This window comes from Passer domesticus, chromosome 32 (genome assembly GCF_036417665.1).
Source record: "Passer domesticus isolate bPasDom1 chromosome 32, bPasDom1.hap1, whole genome shotgun sequence".
Classification (NCBI taxonomy): Eukaryota; Metazoa; Chordata; class Aves; order Passeriformes; family Passeridae; genus Passer; species Passer domesticus.
In genome coordinates this window covers 2,682,596-2,706,184 of record NC_087505.1, presented here as the reverse complement: position 1 = coordinate 2,706,184, position 23,589 = coordinate 2,682,596, and the positions used below count along the sequence as shown (strand labels likewise).

The following is a 23,589-nucleotide window of genomic DNA, read 5'->3' as shown; positions in this document are numbered from 1 at the left end:
CTAATTTTTATTTATAGTTATACCTAATTATATATACTTTTATGTTTTATCAAATATATATTTTAAATTATATTTCTATCTTAATATATTTACTATAATTTTGTATTATATATATTTTATATATAAAAATACAACATATAATATTATATATAATATATATAATATATTCTTATATATAAATTTCATATTATATATTATATATAATATTTCTACAAAAATATATATTCTATATAATATAATATATAATATATTTATATTATATATAAATATGTAATTATAATTACATAAATCTTGTGTATTATTTTATATATTTATTTTTTATATATATGAACTATGTATTATTTATGCAATGATTTCTGTATTTATATCTTGATTTCACATATCAATTTACTATTTATTTTATTTACTATTCCATTTATTACTTACTTTCCTATCATTTTTACATTCTGGTTTTACTCCGCACATGACAGCTCCCAGGGGCCCCTTGCCCTCCCTTCACGCCGTTTCTCTTGCAGGATGATCTTCGCAGAGTGCTCCCCCAACACGTGTCCCTGCGGGGAGCAGTGCTGCAACCAGCGCATCCAGCGGCACGAGTGGGTGCAGTGCCTGGAGCGCTTCCGGGCCGAGGAGAAGGGCTGGGGCATCCGCACCAAGGAGCCCCTGAAGGCAGGCCAGTTCATCATCGAGTACCTGGGCGAGGTGGTCAGCGAGCAGGAGTTCAGGTACGACTGCTGCTGGGGCTGCTGCAGCAGGGGAGGCTCATGGGGGCTTTGGGGACACGGAGAGTGGAACTCTGTGAACAGCTTCATAAACCCTGTGTGAACGCAGGGCAGAGAGCCTTGGAATGAGCAACTTGCAATATTGGGGTCATAATTACATATTTTATGTATCATTTCATTTATATATATAATTTCATTTATATAATTTCATTTATATATGTATATATATAAACATTATAATATAATCTATTATATATATAATAAAATATATAATATAATATAATATAATATAATATAATATAATATAATATAATATAATATGTATAATTTCATTTATATATATACACACATACATATATATATTTATATTATAATTTCATTTATATATATACACACATGCATATATATATACACACACATACATACATACATATATAATATATATAAATATTTATTTTATAGTATAATTACGTAATTTATAGTATAATATTTTATCTATTTTATATATATTATATCTATTAATTTTATAGTATAGTTGCATATTTTTTAGTAATTACAAATTCTACTCTAGGTCATGCATGTGTTGATTAGATTGGCAAATTCTAATTGGTCGTGGTTGGGATATCCTCAGGAACAAAGGGGAGGATGAGGGTGAAAAGGAAGGTTTAGAATTCTGGGGTTTTGGTTTTGGTTAACCAAGTTTTTCTCAGCCCAGTATTGAGGGTGATTAGTGTTTAAAATTAATCATCTGCCCTATAATTGCTAAATGCATTTAGCATGGAAGGCTCATAAATGATTTTTAGGGACACAGAGAGTTAAACTCTGTGTAAATCCAGTGTAGAGACCCTTGGAATGAGTAACTTGCAGTATTGGTGTCATAATTACATATTTTATAGGATAATTTCATTTTTATATATATACACACATACATACATACATATATAATATATATATAAATATTTATTTTATAATATAATTACATAATTTATAGTATAATATTTTTTATATATTATATCTATTAATTTTATAGTATAGTTACATATTTTATAGTAATTATAAATTCTACTCTAGGTCATGCATGTGTTGATTGGATTGGGAAATTCTGATTGTTCGTGGTTGGGATATCCTCAGGCAGGAACAAAAGAATGAGGGTGAAAAGGAAGGTTTAAAATTCTGGGGGTTTTGGTTAACCAAGTTTTTCCCAGTCCAGTATTGAGGGGTGATTGAAATGGATCATCTGCCTCATCTGCCCTATAAATGCAAAATGCCACAAGTGACTGGATCTGAAATGAGAACTCTGCAGGATTTGGGGTGCACCAGGTGGAACTGGGGGGCAGAGTGGGGCTGGAAGGGGCAAGGGCTTCTGAAGAGAGATGTGAAAGAAAAAGAACAATGGAAACATTGAAAGAAAGAAATTGTCTTGTTAACTCGTGGGATATTTGAGGTTGGAGGGATTGCTGCTCCCAGAGCTCCACAGAAGGCAGCTGCATTCTCCTCATGCAGAGATAAGCTCTGACTCCTGTCCCTGTGCTCTTGTGGACATGGATGATTCCAGAACCTGCCCACTCCCCAGGAGGCTGGTTGTGTACACGTGCATGCACAGACACCCCAAGGAATGTACACTTGCATTTTCTCCTCCATCCATTAAATGTGTACAAATAATCTGCAGAACCCAAAAGGGAGCATTCCACAAGAGCAAATTTCTAAATTGTAACCCAAGCTCTGTCAGTGGCCTTGACTTATAAAAATAGGTGAAAAATAGGTGCAATAATGGTTTTCCTCCATCTCTATGTGCATGGTTCTATAAAATATAAAAGATTATCATTGCTTTTTCTTGAAAGCTGTCTTGGTTTGGCAAGACAGGTCTGCTAAGGAAGGCAGGAGCGTCCCCTGAAATGGAAAATGTAAACCCCCTCCCTCTGAATTGTTATAATTTTGAAATTAAGGGGCTCCCAGGCAAAGATATGGGAGCAGGAATAACAGTTCTTTATTAGAGAAGAAAATTAAAAGAAAAAAAAAAAGAAGATAAACAATGCAGTAATACAAAACAACCCTGCCAGAGTGAGAAGAGGAGCTGAGCCCTGTGGGTCAGGGTGGTGGCACAGTCCCATCCCATGGGGGCTCAGCCCTCCTGCAGTGCCAGCTGTGCTTCTGCTGGAGCAGGGATCCTGCACAAGGCTGGAGTTTTCCTCTGCAGCTCCAGGGCTGCTGCAGATGGGCCTGGTGTTCCTCTGGGAATGCAGGGCAGGAGAAAGCTGCTCCTCTGGGAATGCAGGGCGGGAGAAAGCTGCTCCTGTGGGAATGCAGGGCAGGAGAAAGCTGCTCCTCTGGGAATGCAGGGCAGGAGAAAGCTGCTCCTCTAGGAATGCAGGGCGGGAGAAAGCTGCTCCTGTGGGAATGCAGGGCAGGAGAAAGCTGCTCCTCTGGGAATGCAGGGCAGGAGAAAGCTGCTCCTCTGGGAATGCAGGGCAGGAGAGAGCTGCTCCTCTGGGAATGCAGGGCAGGAGAAAGCTGCTCCTCTGGGAGTGCAGTGGGCAAAGGTGTCCCAAAGCTCAGATTGTATCCAGGTAGGAATGCTTGGCTCCTCCCTCTGGGATGGTGTCATTTTATCAGCCATGCAGTGACACTCACTGGCCCATGGACAGAAGGTAATTAATAATTAATGGAAGATATTTCCCAGAGGGAGGATTGTTTGTGGAAGAGATAAAGAGAACTACCCAATGAACAGCAGAGAGCTGCCCCATAGATAGGAATAGAACACACACCCCATTTCCAAGTCAGGACAAAAACCCTCTCTGAGATGTGCTCTCACTGTGCCACTCCCCGTGTGCTGTGTGGGGACAGGCGGAGTGACAAGATTAACCCTTTGTTGCCCCACAGGAACAGGATGATTGAGCAGTACCACAACCACAGTGACCATTACTGCCTGAACCTGGACAGCGGCATGGTCATCGACAGCTACCGCATGGGCAACGAGGCTCGCTTCATCAACCACAGCTGCAACCCCAACTGTGAGATGCAGAAATGGTGAGGAAAGGGGTTCTGCTCCCTGCAGCACCCACAGACAGAGCCGGTTCAGCTGAGCGAGTCAGATCTAAAAATAGGGAGGGGAGTTGTAGCATTCACATTCTCTGAACACAGAGAGACGTAATTCTCTCTCCCAGGATTTTTCCTGCAGAAGGCAGAGAAGTTCAAAGAAAAAAAAACAATTCTTGTCTCTATGTGCTGCTCTTGTTATTTCGCACATGTGGAATATGTTATGGAGATTGTTTACCAAAAGTGATTTGTTGATTAGACACATTGGTATTTATTAGACACATCTGGTGATGGTTGTTTGGATTGATTGGCCTATTGGGTTAAAGCTGTGTGGGATTGTCTCAGCCAGTCTTGGGTTTTTCTTTAGTCTCTCTTTAGTATAGTCTCTCTTTAATATAGTATCTCTTTGGTATCTTTTTAGTACAGTATCTCTTTAGTATAGTATCTCTTTAATACAGTATAGTGTTAGTGTAATATAGTCACCATCATATGTTCTGGAAAAATCCCTTGCCCAGGATTTCTCTCCTGGGAAGCTGAGAAGCCTCAGAGAAAAAGGAAAGCAATATTATCTCCTTTGCTTCTCCTGTGTTTTGCTGCTTTGGAATGTGGTTTGGAGATTGTTTATCCAACAGGTGAATTGTTTTTACTTTTTGGCCAATCAGGGGCCAGAATTCCAGCACTTAGGAGGAAATACTGCTGAGGGATTTGTAGTGACTGATTTGCAGGGGAATGGCAGATGGTGGAACAGGAGACACTCTGTACATCAAAGTGGCTTGTGATTCCCAGATAATTCTAGATTTAAGCAATAGTAAAGTTTTACATTTGAAAATCCAACTCAAAATGAAATAATTGAAAAAACAGAGAGGATTCTGCCCTGCTCAGGTGAGACCCCTCCTGCAGAGCTGCCTCCAGGTCCCAGCACAGGATGTGGAGCTGCTGGAGTGGGTCTGGAGGAGGCACCAAATTAATTAGAGAGCAGGAGCAGCTCTGCTGTGAGCAAAGGCTGAGAGAATTGGGATTGCTCAGCCTGGAGAAGAGGAGCTGCAAGTGACCTGATTGTGTCCTTCTGGTACCTGAAGGAGCTGCAGGAAAGGAGGAGAGAGATCATTTACAAGGGCCTGGAGTGACAGGACAAGGGGCAATGTCTTCCCACTGCCAGCTTAGATGTAATATTGGGAAGGAAAAGTTCCCTGTGAGGGTGGGGACACCCTGGCATTACTGCTCTTGTTAGGTTAGCCTTCAAAGTTTATTGTAAGAGATAAATAAAAGAACCACTAAAAACTCCTTTTAACATTAGCCAGGGCACAGCAGAGGTGTTGCTGCCTGTCTCTAACACTGCCACTCTGTGCACAAAGATGATTTTATGTTGAATTTTGGGGGTATTTGACTGTATTTTGCCCGCAGGTCTGTGAATGGTGTGTATCGGATCGGGCTGTATGCCCTGAAGGACATGCCTGCTGGGACTGAGCTCACCTATGACTACAACTTCCACTCATTTAATGTTGAAAAACAGGTAAAAACCCCACTCTGAGACCTTGAAAAATCTCACTAAGCCCTAACAGTGCTGTAAAGTGTAAAAATTAACAAAACCTGTCGTGTTATATTAGGCAGAAAATGTTATTTTTAATATTGAGAGAGAATCTAGGCCTTTGGGGTTTATTGGATTTTTTCTTTTTCCTCAAAGCAACTCTGCAAATGTGGCTTTGACAAATGCAGAGGAATAATTGGGGGTAAAAGTCAGCGCATGAATGGACTCTCAAACAAAAGCAACCAGCCTGTGAGCACCCACAGAAGACCTGGGAGGTCGAAAGAGAAGAGGAAGTCAAAGCACAAACTAAAGAAGAGAGTAAGTAGGAAATACAGAGTTTGGGTTGGGTGAGGTTGATGGGAAATGAGTCTTTGCCACAGACCAAAAACTGGTGGTTTTATAAATCTTAAATTTGAAACAGAAACCCAAACTTGAAACAGAAATACAGTAGAGTACTGCTGCAGGTTCTATCTCAGGGACTGCTTTGCTGAGTTCTTGGCACAGTTTTTCCTGTCTATCAGAAAAATCTTGTTTTCCAGAGGGGCCACATCCCTGAGGAGCCCAGTGAAAGTGTGAACGCCCCAACCAGGCTGACACCTCAGCTGCAGATGAAGCCCATGTCCAACAGAGAAAGGTAAGGGATGATTTCAGGGGGATTTGCCTCAGAAATTGAGTTCTTGCAAATACTGATGTATTCTTGTAGAAGATGGGGCATCCTGAAACTGCTGAGGATGCAGCTTTTAGTTCTCCTTGAGCAGCCAGGCTGGAATTCCTCTCCACTGAGGAGAGAATGCACAGGTTACACCTCTGAATATCCAGCTTTTTCCCTACATTAAAAAATGAATTTTCCAGTAAATACCATCTTTTAGTTCTCCTTGAGCAGCCTGGCTGGAATTCCTCTCCACTGAGAATGCACAGGTTACACCTCTGAACATCCAGCTTTTCCCCTACATTAAAAAATAAATTTTCCAGTAAAAAGAGCTTCTTGACCAGCTCCCTAATCCCTGCAGGAATTTCGTGCTGAAACACCACGTGTTCTTGGTGCGGAACTGGGAGAAGATCAGGCAGAAGCAGGAGGAGGTGAAGCACGTCAGCGACAGCATGCACAGCTCGTCTCTGTACACGCGCTGGAACGGGATCTGCCGCGACGACGGCAACATCAAATCAGGTGAGCCACTCAGCCACCCCGACACAAAGGGTTAAACTCTGTCAGTCCACTCCTGGAATGAGTAACTTGCAACCCTGGTGTGTGTTTGTCTTGGTTTGACAAGGGAGGTGTCTGCTAAGGAAGGCAGGAATGGAAAATGTAAACCCCCTCCATCTGAATTAACATAATTTTGAAATTAAGAGGCTCCTGGGCAAAGATATGGGAATAGGAATGACAAAATAAAGATACAAATGTAATAGTACAAACAGAAAGAACTACTGGCAGAGTCAGAGCAGGAGGTGAGCCCTGTGGGTCAGGGTGGTGGCACAGTCCCATGCCATGGGGGCTCAGCCCTCCTGCAGTGCCAGCTGTGCTTCTGCTGGAGCAGGGATCCTGCACAAGGGGGGAGTTTTCCTCTGGAGCTCCAGGGCTGCTGCAGATGGGCCCGCTCTCTCTCTGGGAATAACACTGCTCCCCTGGGAATGCAGTGGGCAAAGGCTGCTGGGGTGTCCCAAAGCTCAGATTGTATCCAGGCAGGAATGCTTGGCTCCTCCCCTGGGTGCAGTAGCTCCAATGGGATGATGGAATTTCATCAGCCATGCAGGGACGCTCACCCATTTTAATATTTGTGAAAAGCCAGTATTGTAGTATGTACCTATAACACCTATCAGCTATTTCACTACTATGTCTAAACTTAGTTAAGGACAGAAATAAAAACCATATCTTTATAGCAAAGTTACTTTACCACCACACATACAGAATCCATTTTAATATTTGCAAAAAGCCAATATTATAATGTGTATCTATAACACGTCAGCTCTTTCACTTATATCAGCTATTTCACTACTATGTCTAAGCTTAATTAACAACAGAAATAAATAGAAAACTGTATAACAAAGTTTCTTTAACATCACACACATAGAACCCATTTTAATATTTGTGAAAAGACAGTATTATAATGTGTGTCTGTAACACATACTTATATCAGATATTTCACTCAGCTTCATTAACAACAGAAATAAAAACTATATAACAAAGTTACTTTAACATCACACATACAGAATCCATTTTAATATTTGCAAAAAGCCAGTATTATAATATGTATCTATAACACATATCAGCTATTTCACTACTATGTCTAACCTTAATTAACAACAGAAATAAAAACCGTATCTTTATAACAAAGCTGCTTTAACACCATGGATATAGAATCCATTTTAATATTTACAAAAAGCCAATATTATAATATGTATTTATTACACATACTTATATCAACTATTTCACTTATATCAGCTGTATTTCACTACTATGTCTGAGCTTAACTAACAACAGAAATAAAAATTGTATAAGAAAGTTTCTTTAACATCACACATATAAAACCCATTTTAATATTTGCAAAAAGCTAGTATTATTATGTGTATCTGTAACATATATCAGCTATTTCACTTATATCAGCTATATTTCACTATTATGTCTACACTTAATTAACAACAGAAGTAAAACCTATATTAACTATAATAGAAATAAAACCTGTATTAACTGTAACTTTATAACAAAGTTACTTTAACATCACACATACAGAATCCATTTTAATATTTGTGAAAATCCAGTATTATAATGTGTGTCTATAACACATGTCAGCTATTTCACTATGTCTAAGCTTAATTAACACCAGAAATGAAAACTCTATAACAAAGTTACTTTAACACCACACTTATGGAATCCATTTTAATATTTTCAAAAAGCCAATATTATAATATGGATCTGCAACACATATCAGCTATATTTCACTACTATGCCTAACCTTAATTAACAACAGAAATAAAAACTATATAACAAAGTTACTTTAACATCACACATACAGAATCCATTTTAATGTTTGTGAAAAGCCAGTATTATTATGTGTATCTATAACACATGTCAGCTATTTCACTTATATCAGCTATTTCACTTATATCAGCTATATTTCACTAGTATGCCTAAGCTTAATTAACACCAGAAATAAAAACTCTATAACAAAGTTACTTTAACACCATAACACCAAAGTTACTTTAACACATACAGAATCCATTTTAATATTTGCAAAAAGGCAATATTAGAATATGGATCTATAACACATATCAGCTATTTCACTACTATGTCTAACCTTAATTAACGACAGAAATAAAAACCGTATCTTTACAACAGAGTCACTGTAACACTACACATCCAGAACCCATGTACTATTTGCAAGAAGCCAGTGTTATCCCGTGTGTGTGTAACGTGGAGGTGACCCTGTGTGCCTCTCTCAGATGTGTTCATGACCCAGTTCTCGGCGCTGCAGACGGCGCGCTCGGTGCGGACGCGGCGCTTGGCGGCGGCCGAGGAGAACCTGGAGGTGGCTCGCGCCGCCCGCCTGGCTCAGATCTTCAAGGAGATATGTGACAGCATCATAGCCTACAAAGGTGAAGGTGATTCTCTTTAAAAAAATCTCTGTGGGTGTGTTTTCAGCCTCTGGAGATGGGCTCTGTGAATAGGAAATGCTGGAAAAATACAGGGTGTTAAATAACTCCTGTTTTTTAAAATTTCTTCCCTTACCAAGAATCACTTTGCTTTAGCCTCAACCCCCTGCTTTACCACCAGAATCTGCAGATGTTGATTTTTCAAAATTCCAGAAAAAATCAGAAACTGTCATCCTTGTTTTACCTGCACTGCAATTACAGGCACCAACATCTAGAAATGCAGAAGCATTTCAATTCCCCGTGGCTCAGATAACAGAAAAGCCTTTTTTTAACCCAGATTGATTGTTGTAATTTACTTTTCTTTGGAAGTTTCACTCCAGTGATGTCACTAAGCTCTGTTCCTGTTGCAGACTCCTCCAGGCAGGCGCTGGCAGCTCCTCTCCTGAACCTGCCCCCAAAGAAAAAGTAAGTTCTGCCTTCCCAGAGCTGCTTTCTCTGATGGATCTGCACAGTTGGAATTGCTGCTGAGCCTGACGTTGTGCCAACATTCCTGTTGTAGAAATGCAGACTATTATGAAAAGATCTCTGACCCCTTGGACCTCGCCACGATTGAGAAGCAGATCCTGACTGGTTACTACAAAACTGTGGAAGCTTTTGATGGGGACATGCTGAAGGTCTTCAGGAATGCAGAGGTGAGGCTCTGTCTGGCCTGAAAGCTGCTCCTTACAGCTGCTCCTTACTACAGCAGCTCCTTAGGGCTTTTTTGTATTTGTATTTAGATTTTGTATCTTCTGGGATTGGTGAAGCTTCCTTGATTTAGGTTCAGTTCCATGAGGGGTTAATTTTTCTCTGTTTCTTTCTCAGTTTTTCTCTGTGTATTTTTCTGTGCCCTCCTTTAATGGTCTTACAGGAATAAAAGAAGAAATTTATTCTGGAGGAAGAGAACTTGTGCTGATCCATTCCTGATGAGGGCTCAAGAGCAAATCATGAGCCCTTGAGTGTCTTAGGTCACAGAGGAGGTCAAGGACACTCATGAATAGCTGTTCTAAAGAAATTTGAATTCCTTTTTGGAAGGGGTACCCTGTTTTTCAGTATGAGATGTCATGGAATCACAGGCTCATGTAATGGTTTGGGCTGGAAGGGACCTTAAAGTTCATCCCATTCCACCCCTTGCCATGGCAGGGATGCCTTCCACTGTCCCAGGCTGCTCCAAGCCCTGTCCAGCCTGGCCTGGACACTTCCAGGGATGCAGGGGCATCCACAGCTTCTCTGGGCACCTCTGCCAGGGCCTCCCCACCCTCACAGGGAGGAATTCCCCCCATATATCCATCCTAAATTCTCTCTTTTCCAGTCTGAACCCATTCCCCTTTGTCCTGTCACTCCAGTTCCTGATGAGCAGTCCCTCTCCAGCTTCCCTGGAGCCCCTTCAGGCCCTGCAGGGTCTGAGGTCTCCACACAACCTTCTCTTCTCCAGGCTGAACATTCCCAGCCTGGCTCCAGTCCCCTCAGCAACTTTGTGGCCTCCCCTGGACCTGCTCCAGCATTTCCATGTCTTTCTTACACTGGGGGCCCAGGAACTGGACACGGCACCTTCAAGAGAGCAGAGCAGAGAGGAAGAATCCCTTTCCTTGATCTGCTGCCCATGTTTCTTTGGATGCAGCCCAGGACAGGGGTGTTTTCTGGGCTGTGAACACACAGGGCCAGGGCACGTTGAGTTTTTGGTCATCTATCACCCCAAATCCTCCTCCTGGGGCTGCTCTCAGTTCCTCCCCTGCCTTTGTCACATCCATGCACCTGCTGACCAGAGGAAGATGGGAGACCTCACTCCAGCTTTGGGGCTGCAGCTTAGGGAGAACCCCTCCCAGGAGCTAAACAGGAAATAAAGCACTTTTTGGGGTTTTTTTGTTGGTTTTTATAGAAATACTATGGCAGGAAGTCCCCGACAAGGCAGGCTGCATAAGGCCTACCACATCGCTGGCCAGGGTCGTGAGGGAGATGGAGAGGCCACCGCAGTTTTGGGGCTGCAGCTGTAGGGAGAACCCCTCCCAGGAGCTAAACAAGAAATAAAGCATTTTTTGGGTTTTTTTAGTGATTTTTTGCAGAAATACTATGGCAGGAAGTCCCCGACAAGGCAGGCTGCATAAGGCCTACCACATCGCTGGCCAGGGTCATGAGGGAGATGGAGAGGCCACCCCAGTTTTGGGGCTGCAGCTGTAGGGAGAACCATCCCAGGCATGCATAGACAGGAGCCAAACAGGAAATAAAGCACTTTTTGGGGGTTTTTTTGTGATTTTTGCAGAAATACTATGGCAGGAAGTCCCCAACAGGGCAGGACATGTGCCGGCTGCATCTGCGGCCTACTGCTACTCTGGCCAGGCTCATGAGGGACCTGGAGAGGCCACCAGGCCTTCCAGGTGTGCACAAGCAGGAGCTAGGCAGGAGACAAAGCTTTTTTTGGTTCTTCTTGTGATTTTTACAGAAATACTATGGCAGGAAGTCCCCGACGGGGCGGGACGTGTGCCAGCTGCGCAAGGCCTACTGATGCTCTAGCCAGAGTCGTGAGGGAGATGGAGAGGCAACCCCAGGTTTGGGGCTGCAGCTTAGGGAAAGGCCCTCCCAGGTGTGCACAGACAGGAGCTAAACAGAACAGGACTGGGAAATAAAGCACTTTTTTGGGTTTTTTTGTGATTTTTGCAGAAATACTACGGCAGGAAGTCCCCAACAAGGCCGGACGTGTGCCGGCTGCATCTGCAGCCTACTGCTATTCTGGCCATGGTCATGAGGGACCTGGAGAGTCCACCAGGCCTCCCAGGTGTGCACAGACAGGAGCTAAACAGATCAGGACTGGGAAATAAAGCTTTTTTGGGATTTTTTTGTGATTTTTACAGAAGTACTATGGCAGGAAGTCCCCAACAGGGCGGGACGTGTGCCGGCTGCACAAGGCCTACTGATGCTCTAGCCAGAGTCATGAGGGAGATGGAGAGGCAACCCCAGGTTTGGGGCTGCAGCTTAGGGAAAGGCCCTCCCAGGTGTGCACAGACAGGAGCTAAACAGAACAGGGCTGGGAAATAAAGCTTTTTTGGGGTTTTTTTGTGATTTTTACAGAAGTACTGCGGCAGGAAGTCCCCAACAAGGCAGGACGTATGCCGGCTGCATCTGCAGCCTACTGCTATTCTGGCCATGGTCATGAGGGACCTGGAGAGTCCACCAGGCCTCCCAGGTGTGCACAGGCAGGAGCTAAACAGAACAGGACTGGGAAATAAAGCTTTTTTGGGTTTTTTTGTGATTTTTGCAGAAATACTACAGCAGGAAGTCCCCAACAAGGCCGGACGTGTGCCAGCTGCGCAAGGCCTACTGGTACTCTGGCCAGAGTCATGAGGGAGATGGAGAGGCCACCAGGCCTCCCAGGTGTGCCCAGACAGGAGCTAAACAGGACAGGACTGGGAAATAAAGCTTTTTTGGGGGTTTTTTGTGTTTTTTGCAGAAATACTACGGCAGGAAGTCCCCGACGGGGCGGGACGTGTGCCGGCTGCGCAAGGCCTACTACAACGCGCGGCACGAGGCCTCGGCGCAGATCGACGAGATCGTGGGCGAGACGGCAAGCGAGGCTGACAGCAGCGAGACCTCGGTGTGCGACAAGGACAATGGGCACGAGAAGGACGAGGACGTCATCCGCTGCATCTGCGGCCTCTACAAGGATGAAGGGCTCATGATCCAATGTGAAAAGTGCATGGTGAGCATGGAGGCGTTGCTGGGTCTTGGGTCTTCGGAGACATGAGCTGCTGTGGGTTGCTGTAAAGTTGTTTATTTCATGCATACAGTCTCGAAGGCAAAGACACTTCTGTTGCATGGAGATCTTGTCTGTTTGCTGACGTGGTGTGAAATAGTTCATAGAATATCTTGACTTTCCTGTGTGACGCTTATTTTCTTGCTTTCCTTAATATTTGTTGAGAAAAATGCAGTTTGCAGCTATAATCTGTGCCAGGATTTTGTGATTGGGATGTGCCTGATTTTCCAGGTGTGGCAGCACTGTGACTGCATGGGTGTGAACTCGGACGTTGAGCACTACCTGTGTGAGCAGTGTGAACCTCGCGCTGTGAACAGGGTAAAACAAAACTCTCCTTCCTATTGCTCTTACAAAACTACAGCAGCTCCTTAGGGGTTTGTTTTGTATTTGTGTTTTGAATTTTGTTTTGGGATTGGTGGAGCTTCCTTGATTTACGTTCAGTTCCATGAGGGGTCAGTTTTTCTCTGTTTTTTCTCTGTTTTTTTCTCAGTTTTTCTCTGTGTATTTCCATAGGGTGGTGTGGAAATCAGAAACATAGAAACCTTAACAGGCTCAAGAGGGTTTGATTGTAGCCTTAGAAGAAGCCTAAATTGATATGAAAGCAAAATACACAAACATTGAATAGAAAAAACATAAACTTATGCTTCTATAGTGATAAGAATATACTTGAAGTAAGAAAATATATATCTATAATACATATATATACACATATGTGGATTTAAAAACGTATATTATATAATATATAATATCATCTTAAGATGATAAAAAGTTTTGTAGTATAGTAATGTAATAATGTAATTGTATAAAATAAGCTAAAATTTAGGTGTTATAATAAAAATATATGTAATATGTTACATATTACATACATGTAGTAAGACCTTATTAGACAAAAATATCCACATTACAATAAAAAGAAATAAAAGTGATAAATCAAAAAAACAAAATAAACTCTATAACATCATCCTGTTAGGTCAGAATGTTATATAATACCTTATAAACAAAAAGCCTGTAATCAACTACTTCCAATCTTATAAATCTCACAGCTCCCTTTCTTGTTTCCCTGCAGGAGGTTCCCATGATCCCTCGGCCCCACTATGCCCAGCCTGGCTGTGTTTATTACATCTGCCTCCTGAGGGATGATCTGCTGCTCCGCCAAGGTAGGTGCTGCCTAGGGCCAGCAGTGTGCAGGGAGCTCTGGCATCTCCCTGTCAAAAATGCTTCCATTTTTCACAAGTGGAAGCTGCCACTTGTGGCATCACTCTGTCAAAAATATTTTCATTTTTCTCAAGTAGAAGCTCCCACTTTTGCCAAAAATACTTTCATTTTTCCCAAGTGGAAGCTGCCACTTGTGGCATTACCCTGTCAAAAATACTTCCATTTTTCACAAGTAATTAATAACACCAAATATCCATGGAAGGCAAACAGCCACAACTATACATATGCAAAAACAGGGGGAAAAGTAGCAAAAACAGCCCCCAGGAGTCATTGTAATTTAATGGAAGCATGAGAAGAAAATGTTCTCCCTGAGTCAAAAATGCAAAGGGAGTATCAGAAATTGTTATGCACAAAACAGCAGAGTGGTTGTGCCCTTCTGTAACTCCTGGGGTGTCTGCCTGCCCTGTGCTGCTCTGACATCCCACTGCACAGAGGATCTCACTGCCTGTAAAAACAAGGATAACAGGGATAATCTGATCTGGATCATCTTTTCTGAGGACAGAGTCTGCCCAGGTGATTTGGAGGGTGAGTGATGAAGGTCTGTGAAATGTGGCTCAGGAAGGTGCAGAAATGAGGGGACAAACAGAAATCAGCTGGCAACAGTTAAACTCTAGGAAGGATTTTTTTACAGAATCATGACTGGACTGTGGCAAGCCTTGCCACAGGAGGGTGGAGAGGTCAGAGTATAAATGGTTCCAAAAAAGATTAGACAAATACTGGGAAGAAGGATTAATCCCCAAAGCTCTAGCCTTTGGCTCTGAAAGTCCATAAACAGCAGGAAGGCAGGGACAGCACAGGGAGGCGTTTGCTTGGCTTGTCTGTTCTGTGCTTTCTCCTCCTGAGCAGCTGCTGCTGCCAGCCAGAACATTCTGCTGTGTGACCTCTGCTCCTGCCCAGGGGAGCTTTTATGACTTGGGACCTCCCAGGTTTTGGTCATTTTTAGGTAAATAACAGAAGAAATGGAATCTGTTCCCAGCCCTGGAAATGCTTAAGGCCAGGTGGGATGGAGCTCTGAGCAGCTTGGTCTAGTGGGAGATATCTCTGCACATGGCAGGTGGGTCTGGCTGGTCTTTAAAGTCCTTTCCAACCCAGATTATTCTGGGATTTCAGAGGTCAGAGCAGAGAAATTAAGGAGTGAATTCTTTTATGGGGCAAAATGAATCAATTTAAGCTTAGGGGTTGTCCTTGGGAAATACTTTTTGATTGCCAGCAGTGCCAGTTTGTTCAGTCCTTTTTGCATTCTGTTTACCTTTCCTGAGCTCTACATCTCATTGGAATTCTGCTGGAATAACCAAAGGCTTGGGGCTTCTCAGGACAGGATTTATTTTCTTAATAGTAACCTCATCTCTAAGTATCTTCTCTGTCACAGATTTATTGCAGCCATCACTAATTCCTACACCTTTTCCTAATCATGACTGGCATGTTTACATGTCCTGTGGTTTGTCATGGTTTTGATCCCTTACAGGTTGGGGTTTTCAGTCTGGACATGGAAAGTTGGGGGTAGTTTTTCTGTAAAGCTGCTGTTAAAAACATCTCCGTGCTCTTGGCAGGTTCTGCAGTGGGTTTGTGTCATTCCTTACAATCCAGCATTAGGCTGAGTTCATTTCAATGATTATAAACATTTGAAGGAGCTGGGGTTGTTTAGCCTGGAGAAGAGCAGGCTTAGAGGTGACATTATTGCTCTCTACAACTTCCTGAAGGGAGGCTCTAGACAGGTGAGGGTCAGTCTCTTCCACCAGGCAGCAACTGGCAGAACCAGAGGACACAGTCCTAAGCTACCTCAGGGAAGGCACAGGTTGGATATTAGGAAAAAATGTTTCACTGAAAGGGTAATAAAGTACTGGAGCACTCTTCCCAAGGTGGGGGTGGAATCACCATCTCTGGGTGTGTTTAAAAAAAGCTGGACATGGCACTTGGTGCTATAGTCAAGTTGAGGTGTGAGGGCACAGGTTGGACCTGATGATCTTCGAGGTCTCTTCCAACCTCATTATTCTGTGATTCTGTGATTATTTCCTGTGGTTCTGCTGTGCTGGGCTCAGGCCAGGCTCTTCACAGGTGTGTCCTTTGTGTCCCTGGACAGGTGACTGTGTGTACCTGATGAGAGACAGCCGCAGGACCCCCGACGGGCACCCGGTGCGGCAATCCTACCGCCTGCTGTCCCACATCAACCGCGACAAGCTCGACATCTTCCGCATCGAGAAACTCTGGAAAAACGAGAAGTATGTGCCAGGAACCCTTTGGGTTTGAGCCATCCCCTTGGCCTGCCTGCCAAAGCACAGGAATTTTGTGGAAGTCTCATGTTAAGGTTACAGGAATGAGCAAGGTGCAGAGGCTGGGAGTTTCCAGCTGGAGCTTGTGCTCCACAGCTGCACAGTGGAAGCACGTGAGGTTGGAGGTGTAAGCAAAGGGTCAGAGATAGAAATGGATGGATTTCTGGCAGAACCCAGGACGTTCCTCTGACTGCCCTGGATGACTTGAGATCCTGGCAAGGGGCTCAGAGACCTTGGCACGGAGTCAAAGACACTGTGCCTTTGATTTTAGACCATGGAAAAAATTACCAGCTTTGAGTGAAGATTTGCAAGCCACAAGAGTTCGACTAGAATGATAGTTAATTTGTCACAGGGTGAAAAAGTAAAATTTTGGGGGTTTTAGAATTTTTAGAATGAGGGTTCAAGAGGCAAGATGGAGGAATTTGGGCGTGTTCTGCCCTTCTTCTCCTTCTTCTTGTCCTCCCTCTTCTGCTGTGATGATGAAACTTCTGGATTGGTTTAGAGACAGACTGTCTAACATAGGTGATAGGTATTGGAAAATTATTGTAAATAAAGTACACGTAGTTTTTAGTATAAAATGTTGACACCAACCCCAAGGGCAGGCAGTGTGCCACAAACCAACCTGCCAGACAGACCTCAGTGGGTTGGAGAAAGAATGTTCTAGATAAGAGAAAATAAACAATCTTGAAAAGCAGAGCCGAGAAACCTCAACTTCTTCTTTGATCATGGGGCTGGGAAAAAGAGACTTTCTAACACCTCAGAGTCATCTCAACCTCAGAGAGCCCGTCAGATTTCCTCAGTGCTGGGACAGATTGTGGTGCAGTGACAGCTGTGCTGTGCCCTGGCCAGTCACAGTCTGCTGTGCCCGTGGAAACCACGCCGGGAGTGTGGGCAGTGGACATGGAACACTTGTGAGTCTGCTGTTCATCACAGCCAGGTGCAAGAGAGGGAACCCAAAACAAAGCAGGGGGCATTGAGTGGTTTGTGTCCTGGCTGAGTGGTGTTTGTGTCCCCTTGCACCCTCAGGGAGGAGCGCTTTGCCTTTGGCCACCACTATTTCCGTCCACACGAAACGCACCATTCCCCGTCTCGCAAGTTCTACCACAACGAGCTCTTCCGGGTGCCCCTGTATGAAATCATCCCCCTGGAGGCCGTGGTGGGGACCTGCTGTGTGCTGGACCTCTACACCTACTGCAAAGGTGAGCATTGAACACATCCCGAGCATTTGGGCACTGGGCTGTGGTGGTTTAACCCCTACTGGAAGCTCAGCATTACCCAGACACTCGCTCCCCCTGGGATGGGAGGGAACTGGAAGAAGTTAAAACCCAGGGGTTGGAAAAAACCAGTTTCATGATTGGAATAAATTAAAATATTGTAGTAATAATAATGACAGCAGTAGTAGTAATGGAAAGGGAGGTTACAGAAAGAGAGGTGTCCAGTGTCTGAAGGGGCTAGAAGGAAAGTGAACTGGAGTGACAGGACAAGAGGGAATGACTTCAACCTGAAAAGGAGACAATTTAGGTTGGATCACAGGAAATTCTTACCTGTGAGTGGTGGGAGGCCCTGGCTCAGGTTGCACAGAGAAGCTGTGCCTGCCCCAGATCCTTGGAAGTGTCCAAGCCAGGTTGGATGAGGCTTGGAGCAGCCTGGGACAGTGGAAGGTGTCCCTGCCCATGGCAGGGACTGGAATGGGATGAGATTTAAGGTCCCTTCCAGCCCAAACCACTCCATGATTCTGTGAGTAAACCCCAGTGCAGCCACTCCCAGCACTGCCTGGGGATCTCAGCCACCCCCACTGGGCTGGACCCTCTGTGGTGTGGAACATCCTGTGGCCAGCTGGGCACTGCTGGGCACCAGCCAACATCATCCTTACCCTGAACCAGGCACTGGGACAAATCCACTCTGCTCTCAAGCAAGGACATGCACTGGAGTGGTTCCTGCTGTCCGGAGGCCATGGGGGATGTTTGTGTGGCTCAGAGCTGAGGACATGCCATGGCTTTGCAGGGATTCCTGTTTGAAGAGGGACAGCAGTGGGCAGGGAAAATGATGTCAGTTGATATTGTGTCTGTGAAAGTTGGGGAAGTGTTTGATCAGAGCAGGCAGGTTCTCCCCTCAGTGACCCTGCTGGGCTTCTGAGTGAGAGAGCCAACAGGGACACTGTGACAAACCACATTTCCCCCTCAGTCCGTGACTGTTTTCTCCTTGTTCTGGTGCCAGGGAGGCCGAAGGGTGTGAAGGAGCAGGATGTTTACATCTGTGATTACCGCCTGGATAAATCAGCTCACCTCTTCTACAAGATCCACCGCAACCGCTACCCCGTGTGCACCAAGCCCTACGCCTTCGACCACTTCCCCAAGAAACTCACTCCCAAGAGGGATTTCTCAGTGAGTGCCTTTGCTCTCATCTCCCTCACCTGTTTTTAGGAGGCTGGATGGAGTTCTGGAAAGCTCCTGGGTGTTGGTAAATGAAGCTTGGTCAGGCAGAGGGAGCTGATGCTTTAGGTGGAAGTCGGGCTCTGCTGCCAAGGAACAAGGGACAGGACAAGAGGAAAAGGCCTCAAGGTGTGCCAGGGGAGGCTCAGGCTGGACATCAGGAGGAATTCCCTCTTGGAAAGGGTGGTCAGGCCTTGGCAGGGAGGTGTGGAATCCCTATCCAAACCCAGGGAGGTTTGGAGTCCCCATCCAAACCCAGGGAGGTTTGGAGTCCCCATCCAAACCTTCCTCCAAACCCAGGGAGGTTTGGAGTCCCCATCCAAACCTTCCTCCAAACCCAGGGAGGTTTGGGGTGCCATCCCTGGAGGTGTCCAAGGAACACCTGGAAGTGGCACTCAGAGCTCTGGGCTGGGGACAAGGTGGGGATTGGGCACAGCTTGGACTGGATGCTCTGGGAGGGATTTTCCAACCTCAGTTCTTTGATTCTGTGGATATGCACAACCTGGGGGAAAAGCTGGCTGGAAAGCAAGCTTGGGAAGGAAACTGGGTGTAACAGAACCTGCAGTTGAGAGGCAAAGAGGTGCTCAAGGGATGGTGATGGGGAGCTCAAAGAGACTCAGAGGTGGCAGAGCTGCAAACCTTCTGCAGGTGAGCTCTGCTGTTCCTGGAGCAGAGGCTTTTGTAGTGGCTTTGAGAAGGTTCCAGACTCATGCTGTGCAGAAAGCAAAAATTATTTTTATCATGATGGTCTGTGGCTTGAAATTTATTTAGAAGATGTGAAAAGTCAAACAAATCTGGCTCTGATTTATCTTATTGCATGGTTGTGCCTCCTCCTGTGAAGTCTCTTTGAGGTACAGCAGCATTTCCAGAGTGTCCTGCATTGGCACTTTTAAAATATTTGATAGAGCAGCACTTCTTCCACTGTGAATTTGATTTGGTATTGATCATAATCTTTATTGTTATTGCAGCCTCATTATGTGCCAGACAACTACAAGAGGAATGGAGGCAGGTGAGTCTCCCCTCCCAGATTGCTGAGAAGAGATGAAATGATGTTGTTTGTTTGTTGTGCCCACTCTCCTCCTTCCCCTTTCCCCTGTGTGCTAGGGAAATAAAAGTTTAAATTATTTAAAGCTGTCTAAACTTTCAGAGAGATAAAAGGGAACAAGTGAGGAGGGATAGGCAGCCTTAATAATGTACATCAGGAAAAGAAAGGAGCCATTTGAAAGTCAGAAAAAGCAGCTGAGTGAGGAGATGCCCAAAACAGGAGGCTCCAGCCTTCCCAGATGGAGGCACCCAGGTCCTGGACCTGCTGCCTGTGTCTGTGGGGCAGTCAGAGCCCAGATCTGCAAGAACATCCCACTAAGGGCTGGGCCAAAGTGTTTTTGGAAGTAAAATCTTTTGCAACTGAAAATAAAAATCCATTTGTTTTTCAAAGCTGTGTTTGGTGCGATGCAGATAAAGCTGAAGCACTGGTGGGTGTGAGTGCAGGGATTGAGGGAAGAAATTGAGCTCCAGAGATCCCCAGCCCATGCATGAGTCCTGGACTTGCTGAGAATTATCCCTTCAGGTGAAAAACTTCTTTTCAAACCCCTTTTTTTCCTGCAAGGTCATCCTGGAAATCGGATCGCTCGAAACCCCAGATCAAAGACTTAAACCAAGAGGAAGATTCCCTGCCCCTGATGGAGGAGGTGCTGGGGGCCCCTGAGCAGGCTCCAGGGGAGCTGCCCAGCCCCGAGGAGCCCGACAAGGAGCCCGTGCCCAGCGAGAGCTGCGAGGCTGAGAAAAAGGGGGACGAGAACCCCTCGGACACGAGGCCGCTCTGCAGCCCCGAGGAGCGGCGGCACCTCCAGAGGGAGAGGCTGAACCAGATCCTGCTCAACCTCCTAGAGAAAATCCCAGGGAAAAACGGTGAGTCCAGGCTCTGCTTGCACAGCTCCTGGGTCTCCTGTGGGTCTGGGGTGGCTTGGCTGAGCTGTGTTGATAAAATGAATGTTTCTGTCTGAATTTCTTGCTAGTGGGCATTAGGAAAGTCACTTTTCTTTGCAGCCACCTTTTCCTTTGCAACAGAAATCCACTAAATCCAAGTGAAGTTTCTTACAACTGTGACACTGTTTTGTATAATATTTTTAAATTTTTTGCATAATATTTTAAATATTTTTTTCATAACATTTTTAATAACCACAAAGACTTGCCATAAAGTAATTCCCCCCCATCATTCCCTATCTACAATGGGGAAACTTAACAGACAGGCCAGAAAAGACTGAGGGGAATTTGGAAAGTCTCATTTGACCTTTCATGAGCTTTCCTTTGGTTCTGAGTACCTGCTGCAGGTGTTGTCTGAGCTGTGGGATGAGGGGACACTGGTGAAGTGTGACCCTGCTTTTAAATTAAAGCCCAGGATGAGCCCTGTCCAGTCTGTTCAATGCCAGACAGTCATGAACTGATGCTTCACTGGGGTTGGGAGGATTTTTGGAGGTTGTCTGATCCAGCCATGGCTCAGGGCTGGGATCACTCAGCACCTTGTCCAGGCATGGTTTGGATTTCCTGGAGGGAAAAATCCTTGAAAGAACCAGGAATGAGGAAACAGGAATTTTGTGTCCGAGGACCGGTGGGAGGCAGCGCTCAGGGCTGTGCTCTGGGTGCCCAGCTGGGCATCCCTCCCGGGTTAGATTGATGATCCTGGAGGTGTTTTCCAGCCTCGGTGGCCCTGCAGTGACTGAAATGCCCTCGTGGCCCTGTGCTCTGTTGCAGCCATCGATGTCACCTACCTGCTGGAGGAGGGCTCGGGCCGGAAGCTGCGGCGCCGCACTCTGAGCATCCCCGAGAGCAGCTTCAGGAAGTGAGCCAGGAGGGGCAGCCAGCTCTGGGCTCTGTCTGGGCTGGGCACAGCAGCAAACTGACAAAATACAAACAGTAGCACCTGGGGGGCCGGGCTGGCACGGTGCCCACCCTGCTCTGCAGTGCTCTTGGTGTGTGTGTTGGTGGGCGTGCCTTGTATTGATGTTAGGTACTGAGGAAACCTCGTGGTTATTGTCCAGGATGGTCAAATTTAATTTATTTTTGCTTGATATTCCCACTCAGAGGAGAAAAAACACAAAAAAAATTAAAAAAAATAATAATAATAGGGAGGGCAGAGGAAAAGGACTGAGTTACTCTGAGGAGGATGTTCCCCACAGTCACTGCTAACCTGGAATTGTACCAGCCACCCTCAGCACCGCCAGGGAAGGGAATCCAGAATCCAGAGGGGAGAGGAAAGGCCCAGTGGCTTTAAAGGAAAAGCTGCCCTGAAGCTGTGGCCTCTGATTTGCACAAGTTCAAGAAGAGAGGAGTCCCCAGCCGAGCACGAGGTTCGCCGTGGGACAGCTGAGCAGTGTCCCTGTGCTCTGTGCCAAGGAAGCTTCCAGAGGCCCTTGGAGCAGGGCAGGAGCGCTGGGAGGAGGCACTTGCTGTGTGGGGGGAGGGTGTGGGGTGTGAGTTTTTTCACTTTTTTTCTGCAGAGAAATTTTATAAAAGCGCAGTCAGCTCCTGACGCCACCATTGCTGTTGGTTTTTTTGATAAGCTGTGGTTCTCGTGTGTCTCGTGTGTTGTGCAAATAAAAAATCCGTTAAAACAAAAAAAAAGGAAAAAAAAAAAAACAAAAAACCAAAAAAAACCCCAACCCAAGCCCAAGGACCCTTTCACCCCGTGCCCGTCAGGCAGTATCAGCGAGTGTTTGTCGTGAGCTGTAGAATTTATCACCTGCTGACACTCCCCTCGTGTGCTGGTGACAGCCGGGGCCGGGCAGCGGCTGCGCTGGCCCCACCCCGTGGCGATTGTCGCGATTGTCGCGATTGTCCCGCCGGCCCCGGGGCGGGGCTGCCCCGGACGGTGGCTTTGCTTTCCTGTCTCAGACGTACACATGCATATCCAGTCCTGTTCTAGGTGTTCTTCTAAGAAATCCGGTTTTTAATGTGCCAAGTTGTATATATCTGCTGCGTGGATGTAAAGCAATACCGTAGTTACATGTTCCTTTTTATGGACCAAGCTCGTCCTAATGTACATTCTTGTTATTATTATAATTATTTTACTCTTAGTGGAACATGACTCATTCCATTAACTTTTATGTGTTGATTTAAAAAGAGAAAACAAAACAAAAAAAAAAACACAAAAAAAAAGAAAGGAAAAAAACCCTTTGAGAAAAAAAATATTTTATTAAAAAAAAAAGAAATAAGAAAATAGTTTGGAATATTTTCTTACTGTAGAGAAGCACTGTACAGTACCAGGATCCCTGAGTATAAAATACTCGTGCGTGTAGTAGGAATATCGCATGTCCAAACCCTCGAGTTGTCTCATTTAGTTTCAAACAGAAATCATTGTCTCAAATGGTGTTAAACACTAAAAAGTTTTTAAAAAAAAAAAATAAAGTGCGTACAGAAGCGAGACACTAGCTCTGTCATTTTATCTTTCTTTTGTTGAAAGACTAAACAAAATGTTTTTTAGACAATCAAATGTTAGGTAAGTGCAAAGAATTGTTTTTTCTTACTGGTGTAGAAATTAATGACTTTTTTTATTTTTTGGTTATTTTATAATACTGAGCAGACCCGTGTGTCCCCAGGATCGCCGCCGGAGCCAGGAAGCACTACGTTACTGCAAATAGAGCTGAACCTTAGTCTGCATGGGTGTAGGCTGTGTGATTGCTGAAAATAAATGCTGCTAATATATTTCCTTTTTACAAAGCATATCTAAATAGATCATTGTTTTGATGTTAATCTTTGTAAATTATGTATTACCAATTTTAACATTGGATGTAATTGCATAAAAAGCCTGCATCTCAATCCTGAGAGTCTAGTATTAAATGGAAAATCTTTTCCTAAGGCTGGCTCGGGGGGTTTTCTTTGCTGAGCTGGGGGGGTGCAGAGGGCAGGAGGAGGGAGCTGGGCAGGCTGGATCCAGAGCTCCAGAGATCCCTGGGATCCCTGGGATCCATGGATGCACGGGGTGAGCTCAGCAAGGGCTGGCTGCTGCCCCCAGGTC

The 23,589-nt window shown here is 44.9% G+C and overlaps 1 protein-coding gene across 3 annotated transcripts in view; it reads left to right on the top strand.

The window, feature by feature from the left end:
* ASH1L (ASH1 like histone lysine methyltransferase) overlaps positions 1-23,429 on the top strand; it is a 76,573-nt gene extending 53,144 nt beyond the window's left edge. Inside the window, exons 11-28 of one of the 3 annotated variants that reach the window (XM_064401795.1) lie at positions 516-722; positions 3,600-3,746; positions 5,160-5,268; positions 5,440-5,601; positions 5,823-5,917; positions 6,294-6,451; positions 8,722-8,874; positions 9,282-9,336; positions 9,431-9,563; positions 12,356-12,604; positions 12,890-12,976; positions 13,725-13,815; positions 15,954-16,092; positions 17,170-17,342; positions 18,361-18,527; positions 19,544-19,584; positions 20,182-20,483; positions 21,327-23,429. In XM_064401795.1, coding sequence (XP_064257865.1) covers positions 516-722; positions 3,600-3,746; positions 5,160-5,268; positions 5,440-5,601; positions 5,823-5,917; positions 6,294-6,451; positions 8,722-8,874; positions 9,282-9,336; positions 9,431-9,563; positions 12,356-12,604; positions 12,890-12,976; positions 13,725-13,815; positions 15,954-16,092; positions 17,170-17,342; positions 18,361-18,527; positions 19,544-19,584; positions 20,182-20,483; positions 21,327-21,418 — 2,560 coding nt within the window. In that variant the 3' untranslated portion in view covers positions 21,419-23,429. Of the gene's footprint in view, positions 1-515; positions 723-3,599; positions 3,747-5,159; positions 5,269-5,439; positions 5,602-5,822; positions 5,918-6,293; positions 6,452-8,721; positions 8,881-9,281; positions 9,337-9,430; positions 9,564-11,568; positions 11,959-12,355; positions 12,605-12,889; positions 12,977-13,724; positions 13,816-15,953; positions 16,093-17,169; positions 17,343-18,360; positions 18,528-19,543; positions 19,585-20,181; positions 20,484-21,326 lie in introns of those variants that run through there. The other 2 variants (XM_064401794.1, XM_064401796.1) reach the window with 2 other exon arrangements.
* Positions 23,430-23,589: the final 160 nt, after the last annotated feature.